This window comes from Amphiura filiformis, chromosome 6 (genome assembly GCF_039555335.1).
Source record: "Amphiura filiformis chromosome 6, Afil_fr2py, whole genome shotgun sequence".
Taxonomy (NCBI): domain Eukaryota; kingdom Metazoa; phylum Echinodermata; class Ophiuroidea; order Amphilepidida; family Amphiuridae; genus Amphiura; species Amphiura filiformis.
The window spans coordinates 1,647,259-1,660,175 of NC_092633.1; the positions used below are offsets into that span (position 1 = coordinate 1,647,259).

A 12,917-nucleotide genomic window follows, 5' to 3' on the forward strand; every position below is an offset into this window, starting at 1 on the left:
ATGTGGTTCATCAATTAAATGTTAATGCTCTGCTTGCTAGTCATAAGCTTCAACATAAAAAAAGACCAAGTTTTGAGAAATTTTCTCAAAATATCAAGAGCTATCTTAAGAACCACTGAACCAATACAGGCTTGTTTGTACTCATTTTAATGCATTTTTCATGCTGATTTCAAATATGGTCATGAAAATTTACAATTCTGAAATTTTTGAAAAATTCAAATAAAATTTGAAACTTGTCGTCTGCAGTCGACACCCGCGTGGAGAGAGTTAAGCATGAATCTATATACATACATACATTGTACAATACAAGAGGTGAAACAGTGTGAATATAGAACTGGACATTTCTCAAATAAAAAAGACGTGCAAACATGTAAAATGTCTGAGAATCTAGTTAATGACATCTACAGTAGGCTGTTCCTTTTGAAATACATACACCCCTATGTAAGATAAGACTTGCATTCTCTACACAGGGAGTGTGAATTTCAAATGTGGTTACCTGAATGGGTAACTCCATTTGAAATCTATACCCCCTGTGTGGAAGATTAAGGTCATGTCTTCCATAGGGGCGTATGCTTTTCAACTGGAATAGCCTGATACGAGCCTACAGCCGAAATTGATCCTGAACTGATTAATACTGACAAACCTAGTTATATGAGTGACCTAATCCAGGTTAGATATAATCCAAGTAGGATGTTGATGATAGATGGAGGGTGAAGGAAAGGGTAATGGAGGCAAGCGAACTTTTGTAACTTCACAAGGTCAAGGTCAGTTGTTGGATTCTAACCATATTTTGTACCGAAGAAGATATCTTACACTTCCCATAATGCATTTCTCTTATATACTGATTTGCTATTCCATGCAACGTGCGTTGATAGTGACAAGAAATACCTCAATTAACACTATAACAGAGCTCATCCAGATCTTGCAACAGGTAGCCTATATCTTGTCACTATCGACCACTGAATAGCAAATCAGTGTGGAGAAGAAATGCATTGTGGGAAGTGTAAGATACCATTTTCTCTTGAAATTTGCCTATGCACAAAATAGGAAGAGTGCCCAGAAGCTGGAACTTGCTGTTGTAGCCCCAAATCAAATGATCAATATAGACCATTTATCCATGATATTCGGCTGTGAAGGTTCAATCCCTCTAAATTTATTTAACACAACTTGTTAGCCTACGATCTAAGCTTAACTGCTTGTCATGTGTCTCCGCACAGAGCCATGATGTACAATTACAACCATATTGTCTACCTGGAAAGGGGGGGGCACTTAACACAAATGACCATACAGGTATGCTCTCTTGGAAAAACTTAAGACACAAGAACAACTTTTTTAGTTTAGTGTCTTCGTGTTGGACAATTTTTTCAACAGAATAATGATGAAACAAGTTGAAGAAAATGGGTTTTTTTCTTGCATCGACATAAAAATGGGTTTGAAATTTTTGTACCGTACCTCCTGCTTCATATGGTTTATACATACTTTTCTGTCTGTTGTAAACCAGAAGCGTAGAACACGTGTGATAGTAGCTTTATAAATTAATTACACAGATCATTATATCAATTTTATTTTAGAAGCACCGCATAATAAAAGTTACAAAATTTATAATCAATGCTATGTGATTTTAGTGCTGCATAGAAAAAGACAAAAAATGTCTTTATTTTATGGTGGTATTCACTCCAATAAATTGCACACAATTCAATATTTATGTGAATAATGATGATATTATGCAGATTGTTAATTTGATTTTAACAAAGATGCCTCCATCCGTTGAGGCTGGATCCTACAAAACATTGCAACAAGGATGCGTCCACTTCAGTTGGAGCTCCCGGATCCTACAAGATGCACCAAAGATGCCTCCACTTCAGTTGGGCCTGGACCCTACAAGACACACCATGGATGCCTCAGTGGGGGCTGAGATGAGCAGCACATCCAACTTGATTTGGGTAAAAGTGTCCAGAAGATCAATGGGACTTGAAAAACTCATTTCTGTGATATAAGCCTGTTGACTTTATTTTAATAAAATTCTGTATCTGGATTTTTATCAAAAGAAAAGATTTGTTTTTAATAATAAATTTCCTACAAAGCTATGGAATGACCTTGGATAAACTACAAGTTTTAATATATTTCTACAACAAATTTTAAACTAAAATGATGCTGCCATTGGAACATCTGGGAGTCAATAGCATAGGCAGTTGCACCTGTTTATAAACAATCCTGGGAGACTGGAACTACATTTAAATGAATCCGTTGTTGATACCTTTGTATAAACTGTTTAATTTCTCATCATTAAGGCTGATTGTTATTTATTAATGCAAATATATTCAAGCCTGAAGGAACAGTCAGTTTTTGTAGGGGACTCCAGTTTTGTGTATAATCTGAATCAGGGGGGGCCGGCCAAGATTGGCTCAATTTTGACGTTGTCATTGGTTTTACACGTAAACACAAAAATGTCTCAAATTATTCCAAAACTGTACGTATGTTATTAAGCACTATTTTATCAGTCTAAATCCGTTGAGGTTCGCCAGTGAACCTCATTGTAAGTACTGTTTTTTTTTTTTTGTATGAATAACGCACGATATGTTACAATATATACTGAAAATTTCCCCCACGTGTATCAATGAGTTTACGTGGTGTAGTGGTTACGGATCTCGCCGCCCAAGCAAAGGGTCCGAGATCGATTCCCATCCCGGCGATGGTTAAAAATTTTCTTCTTCTTTTTTCTTTGAATTTAAAATTATTTATTTTCATGTGAAAATTTATATATTGCACTGGGAAATATATTTTGTGCATTTTTTTTCTGTAATGGGGCCACCCGGCCAATAGAGCTAAGAACGGATCTTGGCTCCGGGGAAAAATAATTGCGTCCATCGTGCAGGCAGTGTTGCCGTCATATTGTCTGTTTTGTTTACGCTTTTGGCTGTTGCCACATTGAATAATGTAGTCCACCATCGTCTGATCTGAATAGCCAATGCTGTCAGAACAATATCAAAATCAAAGTTAATTAATTTTACCCAAATGCTTTCCAAACAACCTTATATATTGCTTAAATGAAACGTGCAGACGACAACTACAATTTAGCATCAAAATAGCTTGGACAACAATTAATTATCGAAAAATAGGAGGGTTTGCACAGAATTATTGAGTTTGTACACTCTACCCTCTCAATTCTGTCAATATTGTGTGTGTAAAATTTGTAAACGAAGCATCAAATGGCATTTAAGATCAGTATTTTGTTACACGATTGAAGTAGATATGCTATGTTGGTCAGTTTGCCTGTCAGTTCACTATGACAGACTACCTCAAGTGCTATGCCGTAGCGCTACATTATTGTATTGTTTCCCTTCAATTTGTTCCAAACTTATTGGGCGGGAACAGGTTTGGCAGAGTTGCATTCTCTGTAATAAACTTTTTCATTCTACTTCAAACTGCCAACTATGTTTTATTACTCAGTTAGACACATCCACACTGAGAGTTTTTTGCTGTAGCAACACGATTCTCGAGAAAAAATCTGCCGTGTGAACTGTCTGGGGGATTCCAATCCCTAAGTTTGCTCCTAAATTTATCCCTAAGAAATTTAGGGGATTTCACAATTTCCGCGAGTGATCCTTGAGAGGTTCACAAGTGCTATCGCCATTTTGCGATTCTCGAGTGTTGAGCTTAACCTATGACCTTGGTTGAATTATTCGCTGTCGTAGTGCACGTTATAATATGACCGTTGCTAGGCCAACTGGATCACGCTTTCTTTTTTACGAACCACTGATCGAAATGATCACAACAGAAAGCCTATGGCATATCAAAATTCGGAACAGGTGTATGGGCCAAGGCTTGGAGCAGTAACCAATGGTTACTAACGTGCACTGCGACAGCGAATTTCATACAGCTCAATTTGACAGGTCACACGATGGGCATCACAGGAAGCTTCCAGTTGTAATTCCAGAGCTGACGTCATCAAGTATTGCAAAACTCAAGGATTCCAGGCTTCAATTAAGTTGTGTGGACATGCGCTTGGGGGTTTAACTGAGGAATTGCAATGCTCGAGCATGCTGTTCCCCAAGAATTCTATGAATGACTGAACATGATTATTACCAGCTTTTCCCTCTTCAAAATAATGAAGTAGAAATGCATCGGAATATATTCTGATTGGCACATACTAAGACTGTTACATCTTGCGCCTTTATGTTTCCATTTGATCATGTGAAGTACCGCTTCTTGTTCCTGTCTAAAACCAAACCCCCTTCCCAGAATCCTTTGCAACATGATGCATCACCTCATTGCAGTAAATGACACTCCCAATTCTTTGTATAGGTTTCCTTGGTTTGTTTCAGAGGGTGAGACACTTCAGTGGCTGAAATGTCCTCCCCCACTAAAAGAGAATGGCCTGCTTTTTTGTATTTTTGATGCAAATACCAAGGATTGAAGCCTAAGTATACCAATGGTTATAGCAACTACTGCCAAATGTACACTTTTAAGTCAATTTTTCAGCATTTTGTGCATTGCATTTTTGTATATTTGTGCTAAAAATCATTAAAATCAATACAAAGAGAAAAAAGGTAAAGAAACAAGCTACAAACAGGGCTAGAAATAATTTCACGATAGGCGGAAATGAAGCAATGAAAATGTTTGTAAAAATTTAAAAATCACGCTGCGCATTGCTCTTTTTAGATCCGCTACCAGAAACAGACATTTTTTTTGGCCTTACGAAAAAATTATTTGGGAAGTGTATGAAAATGGCTAATTAGTTATTTGATTTTAAATCAAACAGAATAATTATTCATTTGAACTACAGGCTTTCACAGTTGCATTGTAATATGGCATTTCAACTAATTGCCTATACCTGGTATTCAACATTTTGAAATGAAAAGCAAAGTATTAAGAAGATGATAACTTCCACCTTTCTTTTTTAATCTGAGACTATTTTTATTTGAAAATACTAATCTATTATTACCGTTGTAATAAGTTTCTACTCAGCCACCAAACTAAATTTTTTTTAGTTCCTAGTGGGTGTATTATTTACATTTAACAAAGAATCAAATCAAAGAGACTAATTACTAGGAACCACACATTTCATTAGTTGATGTTCAGTGACAGAAAATGTACTTTTGGAACTTATAACTTTCATTTAAAGGGGTACTATACCCCTGTCCAATTTTGTGCCTATTTTTGCATTTTTCTCAAATATTATAGTGCATTGATGACAAGTAAACTGTTGTCTGTGCTGAAATAAAATTTCCAGTACAGTAGTTGTAGTCCTTGCCCCTATAATATACATGTCTTACTTGCCACCAACACGCTATAATTTTTGAGAAAAATGCAAAAATAGGCACAAAATTGGCCAGGGGTGTAGTACCCCCTTAAGGGTTACTGTATACAAATGCACATCTGAATTTCCTTTTTTGAGATGCAGAAGTTAAAGCCAAAATGTGTGATTTGCTCTGCAGCGATGCCCTCAATTTTCTTGAATTTCTACCCCTCGTGCATGTGTATCAAGTGAGTTTTAAACTGTGTATAGTGCTAATCATCTTACGTCTTATTTATACGTCCCAGTGGCATGAAGCTCAATAACAATTGGCGAGCTAATGCACGCATTGACGATAATCTTTGATGCTGGAATGAAATAGCAATTTTCTTTGTTTTACCGCATTTGTTGGCTCGAAATTAAAAGGGGACATAAATGTGTAATCAGTGAAAACAAATATTTTGTGGAAAACAAATCTATTCTTTATTAGAATCACACATGGCTTTAAATAGAGACTTTTCCATTATTCACTCAGGCTAACATTTACCTGTATTTATGCACTTAAACAAGTTCAAGTATGCAATATTGTTTGCCACTTTGGTCATCAAATTTGCATCAAAACAAAGAATCCATTTATAAAAATAATTTTATAAAATACTTAAGGAGGCCTCCATGTAAAAACCACCAGGTCATGGGAAGATGAAGGTTGGACAAATCCTTCCATATTTGGTATATGCCTCTTGGTTGATGATTCCTTGCTCATGGCAATGAATTTTTTGCCTACCTCGTATCAGTGTTTCTAGACAAAAAATCACTAATTTTGCCCTAAATGCAAAATATTGACAAATAACGAATACATGGATTTCTATATTGTATCCCATAACTTTCAAACGATATTGACTTTGATACTGATACTCCTACATAGTTTCAACAACATTATAGGGCATACCCATCATGCATCATTGTGTCCCTGTGTTATTTACTATTCGCAGGATACCTTAATATAGACCATAGTTTTGCGACAATTTTTTGTTAAAAATAAGCTTAATTTCAAACAGAGATTTTTTTTTACAGGCAGTCACTTGAGAAAAAAATTTACATGTCAAATGGGACCTTGAATATTGTTTTCAAAAATAAATAAAATCACCATTGTGTTTTTACTCCTTAGTGTACTTCTGCGACATGTAAGTCACCCCTCTTTTGCAGTGTTTCAATGGAGCTGGCAGCTGGCAATATTGTCCGGTATCTACCAGAAGTTAATGATGACACCCCCACAGGACTCTACCAAACCAACTTTTTTAGCTTCCTTTTATGGTCCTATAACACATTCAAGATAATTTAGTGGTTTAAACCTTTGGGGAGTGGTCAGTTTTTTTGGCCACACAGGGGCCAAAAATAAAAATGCTCCAATTTCAACGAAATTGGTCTCAAATTGCTTGTCATGTAAAAACGAGTCAAATAAGGAATGGTTGTAACCATGTAGGATGTTTCGTTACCTGGGAAACATCACAACAAAGGTTGTGGTCAAATAGGCTGTAATGGGGACTGACCTTTATTGGCAAATTTGGTCAATAACAAAGCACATTAGACAGTGCAAACGATTACTTGGTTTTACATGACGATCAATTTGAGACCATTTTCGTTGAAATCTGAGCAGTTTTAATTTTCGCCCCCTGAGTGGCCAAAAACAACAACTGACCACCCCCAATGGACCTTTTTGCTTTATAACTCAAGAACGGTATGTCACATGTACTTTATCTGAATCCTTACAATAAGAGGAATAATTTGGTGTGCTTGTTAACCAGATTTGAGCAACCTTTAACCTTGAAAATGGCTGGAGTGCCAGGAATCATTTTTTGTTAACATCTTGAATGTGTTATAGGACCATAAAAGGAAGCTTAAAAAGTTGGTTTGGTAGAGTCCTGGGGGGGGATCTTCATTAACTTCCCGTAGATAATACCAGCCACCACCATTGTGCAGCATACTCTACTCATTGGGTCATGAATAACAGTTAAAAATACATTGAAATCATTATTTCAATTCTCTGAAAGAATTAAGTTCATTCTTTATTAAAATTAAAATTGATTGCAATAATCGCTGAGGATTTATGCATGGTTTGAAAGAAATAGAATTGAGCAAAATAACGTTTTAAAAAACGTTATTTTGCTCAATTCTATTTCTTTCAAACCATGTTTTGGTTAGCTTCAAGCATACAGCCATGCACTCCTATTTCAAATGATCCATGCTGACACAAATATACACATGGAATAGCACGAGGTGCACAAGCCCTGTCTGATGGAAGCGTGACCTATGGTTAATTCTATTACCCCCACGTCCCATTATTCAAAATCGCGCACTGTGATTGGTTGAAACGCGTCACGTGACAGACCATTAATTAGCGATAAAGTGTCAAGGGCAGCGAACTTTATCTTATACTATCATCACAGCGCACAGCAGAGCGCACAGCACACCTGCTTATGTAGGGGAGAATGGAATGTCAGGGGTGTGTTATTGTATGTGCATACCTGCTTATAGGGGAGAATGGAATGTTAGGTTGTGTTATTGGAATGTGCATACGCTTTGGCTACTGCGTGTATGCGCTCCACCTTGAGGTAAACAACTTGAAATATTTGGGCAAAAAAATTGATATTTTCTCTTTAAATCACACTATTTTGTGGTAATAGAATAGAAATAAAGGGTGCGGCATTATCCTTTACGCATATAATGTGTCCTCGGCAGTAAAAGCGTTTAAATAATGGGTTCGGCTGCGCCTCACCCATTATTTACGTTTTTACTGCCTCGGACACATTATTTTCGTGTAAAGGATCATGCATTAGGCCTACCCTTTATTTCTTAAATCATAGATTCTATTCATAGACTCTATTCAGAGTATATAGTTAAATTAAAACAGAACATAGTGGAAAAACATTAGTTCTAAAAATTAGACTCCAAATATAGTTTTGCAAATGTTTTGTCAGCGGCCATTGCAGTTATTATATTAGAATGCGGAAAATGTAATTATAATGAACATAAAACAATTAACATAAACTCATCACATCTTGTATTTAACATGGGCCTATAGGCCTATAATATAGAATATACCGTGCAAGTTAATAATCGAATCTTAAGGGTAGACGAGGTATTGTTGGTCGAAGCAACCTAAAAATTGATTTTCATTATCTAGAACAATATATTATTGAAAATTAACACCTTCATGTTTTGCAAAAGTTCATTCTACAAATCGTATACTTTGCAAACTTGCTTAATTTATTGTTGTTAATGAGTTATGTACGTTTTACAATTAAGTGTTGTTGTTTCATCCCTCTTTAAAACGTAGCTCCAGAACCGCGGCACCTTTAAAAGTATATCTGTCATATTTGAATTCTTCTACACGCTCGCTATAAATTGAGCAATGCAGTTTTTGCTATAGCTCACTACCATTCGTAATATGCTGTGAACTACCAAATCACAACAGTTTAAAATAATTAATAACCTTAATATGAAATTATACATAACAAGTTTAGCATGGGTCACCAATCAATGCCACTTGTATCATTGTATGCCAAAGAGCCCTATGTTGTCAGAAGTGCTGTAATGGAACTTTTCTTGCTGCATGTAAGCATTAATAAATAAAGCAGTAAATTTTACTGTCTTACAAGTAGCTGTATAGTTACAACTGACCATTGAAATAGGAAAGAGGAGAAATCTATGAATTATAACATGAATACTAACTGAGTAATCTGCATTATATAAAAATAATAAAGATTTAAAACCTAAATAAATACATTTTATCATGATTTTTTTTATAATTTCTAATTAAGGTCAGATTTCCATGCCTATTAATATGGAGAGAGGGGCTAGGACAGAAAAGGCTAGAAAATTAAATTTTAGTGAGAAATGAAGCTGATATAATACAACAGATAAAATGCATCTTATGAATTATGTTAATGAAAAAAAAGTGTACGTCAGTGGCACAATGGGCGCAGGCATGGATAAAGTATGTGCGCCTTTGGTGTTGCATAAATTAGTAGTTCACTAAAACCATGCAACTTAAATTGTGTGTATCTAAGTAAGTAAATACAAACACAACGGTGAAAATTTATATTTTTAGAACTGTTCCTCGGCTTTGTAAATATATACGATTTGTGTTGAAAAGTTACTGCCCATGAGAGAAATACAGATTTAAAAATGACCTATTTTTGCTTAAAAACATCTTCTTTTAAGGTATTTACATAATATAAAAACACACAAGGCACCAAAACTATGACTTTATCTTTAAATATATTTGTGAACCCAACCATTTGAAATGTTTACTCCAAATATTAACTTTCTTGTACACTCAGATCTAGAAATACATTGAAAACATGAAATATAGTCGATTTTAAAAGTCTGACAAAATTGCGTAAATGGGCTCAATCAAGGGTTTTTGTTCTAGAAACACTGGCACATGATACAGCAAAATTATTTCACCATGTGAAATGTTTCATCACTATATGTCCATAATAAAAGTATGAAGAGATTTGAAGAACCTCCATCTTCCCGCCTCAGCAAAATTCAGGAGGTTCTTAGAAAAAGGGCTCCTTAAAGTCTATGCCTGCATTGTTTTTCAATAGTTAAGTCTGGTTTGATTTTGTGGGTGTTGTAAGCTAAGCATAAATGAATTTTTGACTACTGATCACATGCGATATATCGCCAGACAACGTATAATTGACAGTCCACGCATTAATCAATGTGTGTCTATCTTGGACTCAGTCATACACATGACTTCTTAATTCATTTCTTTTCTTGTAATTTCAAAGTTATCCAAGTTTTAGGTCTTATCTACTGACCACAAGTGATATATCGCCAGACAGAATTTAATTGACAGTACACACATTAATCAATGTGCATCTATCTCCGACTCAGTCACACATAAACACTTTTTATAATTACTACATTTTTGTAATTCTAATTCATTTCTTTTCTCGTGTTATCCAAGTTTTAGGTCTTATTTACTGACCACAAGTGACATATCGACAGACAACGTTTAATTGACATTATGTGCGTTAATCAATGTGCATCTATCTCAGACTCAGTCACGCATAAAGACTTTTGTTTTTATTACTACATTTTTGCAATTAATTTCAAAGTTATCCAAGTTAGGGGTCGTCCAACATATTTTCACATGACATGCTTACCAAAGCGTTAACTATTTTTTCAACCCCCTCCCCCCTCGAGATACGTACATTAAAAATGGTGAAAATTTTCAATTGAGAAACTGCATCACATCCGTCATATGCCCATATATCTATACCTCCTTTACTTCACACTATTGAAAGTTAAGATTTGCCTTCTTATTCATTCATTTGTCAAAGCTGCTCAAGTTGTGTCTGTGCTTCTATCGGATCGGCAATGATCATAATCGGTACAACACACAACTTGAGCGGACTTCTTTTGATGTTTTTCATATGTACACACCATGGTTAGTTTTTACCCCTCCCCCTCATAAGTATGCTTTGTACGTATGTGAAATGGCAAAAATGTTGGCCGGCCCCTTACAGGTCTTATTTACTGCCCACAAGTGATGTATCTCCAGACAACTTTTAATTGACAGTACGGGCGTTAATCAATGTGCATCTATCACTGTCTCAGTCACACATAAACATTTTAATTACTATATTTTCGTAATCTTAATTCATTTCTTGTCTGCCGTAATTTCAAAATTATCTAAGTTACAGAAAATGTTCATTAAGCTGACAAAGACGGAGCGTTTCATACGGCGACAATGATCATATCGGTGGGTTTTTTTTAACAATGATCATATCGATTTTAAAAACATTAGTAAGTGACTCATTAATGTTTGCGTTAACATTAATGCAGATAAAATCACATATTTTTGTGCAGAACATAATGGATTGTCAGGATTAACAAAACATTACGTTTCTCTTTTTTCCTCTCATAAGTAAGATGATATTTGCTTTACAGATATTTTTATCCCTAAGGCGTTCTTTGTTTATATTTTACAATAGATATTGAAGCAAACATTTCCCACATTTATTTTGAACTTTTAGAGCATATATATTTACTGACAAACATTGTTGTGTCCCATAGGTATTTCTTTTGTGTTTTTGTATTGTTCCGTTTAGAAATGCGTGTCCACTCTGTAAGATTTGCAGACTATTAAAATTATTTATAAAAGCATGTGAAAATCATGTGACAACACTATTCTATGAGACATGAATTGGAACACCTCTTGGATGCTGCGTCAAGGTTATGCTTTATTCCATATTGAGAAGCGCTTTGACATGATTTCACACTCCATAAGTCATGGTTAAAGACTTAAAGCAATAATGTGCGATTTCCAAAAAAATAGATTTGTATTTTTTTTCCACAAAATGTAAATTTTCACTCTCAGAAATGTCTCATTTTAATTTTGAGCCGAACAAATGAAGCAAAACAAAGAAAATGCCAATTTAATTCCAGCGCCTATGATGCCAATGCGTGTCATTCCATCGATCGTGACTGAGGTTGTTCCTGCTGATGGTGTGTTATGACCAGCCTACACACCGTGCACGCATAGTGTTATGAACATTGCATATCATGCGTTCTACTAATATTTGATTATATGAATAAAATGATGGGATATGTCATGTCAATCTCAGATAATGTCACAAATGCAATACCTAAAGCACTGATTTTTGCAGGGTATGTTAATTTATTCAAGTACATTACATTCATGTAAAACATTGAGGGCAAATGTTAAACTATGGCCTTAAAAGTTTGTTTTTATGTTTGCTGTTACATCCATGCACCATATTGGTTATTTTGTATATTTTTGTCACCTGTAGAATACCCCAGTGATCAAAACCGGTGCGATCAGGCGAAAGGTGCAATGTGGCCTCATGCGTCCAGTAGTGGTGTCAAAGGTAAGATCAGGTCAGAGGCCAAAGGTTCCCAAATCAAGGTCGAAAAGGTTTGGACAGAAAATTAATTAACTTTGTATCACTGATGTTTTGCTTTCAATATGTGATGCTAATGTTCTGGTGTATGGTTATGTTTAAATATCAGTTCTGTGCATTTACCCCAAGCTTCCTTTCAAACAGAGCCCCTGATTGGTCAATTACATGATATAATCACATGAATAACCAATTAAAATAGAGCTTTATGATTAATCAAACATTTCTTCTATTTGCTGTAGAAGTGAGGTAATAATCGATGAATACTATTTTTGACTATATCGCCCTGCACTACAACGTTCACATGGTACCTATGTATTGAACCATAATTTATCATGCTGATCTCTCCACCTTAGTAGATTAGTAACAGTAGCTTTGAAAAGAGTGGTATTGTATTCAATCTATACTTGCAGACATGCACAGGTGATGAGTGCAACCTGCTTGTAGTGCAGGGCGATATAGTCAAAATTGTATTCATCTGTTTCTAATGCTCTGGTAGTTAATCTGATTTATTACGTCACTTCTACAGCGAATACAAGTCGAATTGAAACACTTACTGTATGGAACATTTCAAGAGCTAAGGTCTGCTCTTTTCACCATCCAGATGATGTACTGATCTGCTTGAGTTGTTGTTAGTTGATACCAGAGAAGATGTAAAAGAAGGAGATAGATCCAGCTATCCTCAAACAAAATATGTGTGTTGCCGCTCATTCAAAAGCAATCACGCTATTTAGGTTTAACAATAA

The 12,917-nt window shown here is 35.4% G+C and overlaps 1 protein-coding gene across 1 annotated transcript in view; it reads left to right on the forward strand.

Moving 5' to 3' along the window:
- Positions 1–12,206, forward strand: part of LOC140154123 (uncharacterized) — a 265,827-nt gene extending 253,621 nt beyond the window's left edge. Inside the window, exon 3 of the mRNA XM_072176729.1 lies at positions 12,064–12,206. Within this exon, the coding sequence (XP_072032830.1) occupies positions 12,064–12,206 (143 nt within the window). The remainder of the gene's footprint in view (positions 1–12,063) is intronic.
- Positions 12,207–12,917: the final 711 nt, after the last annotated feature.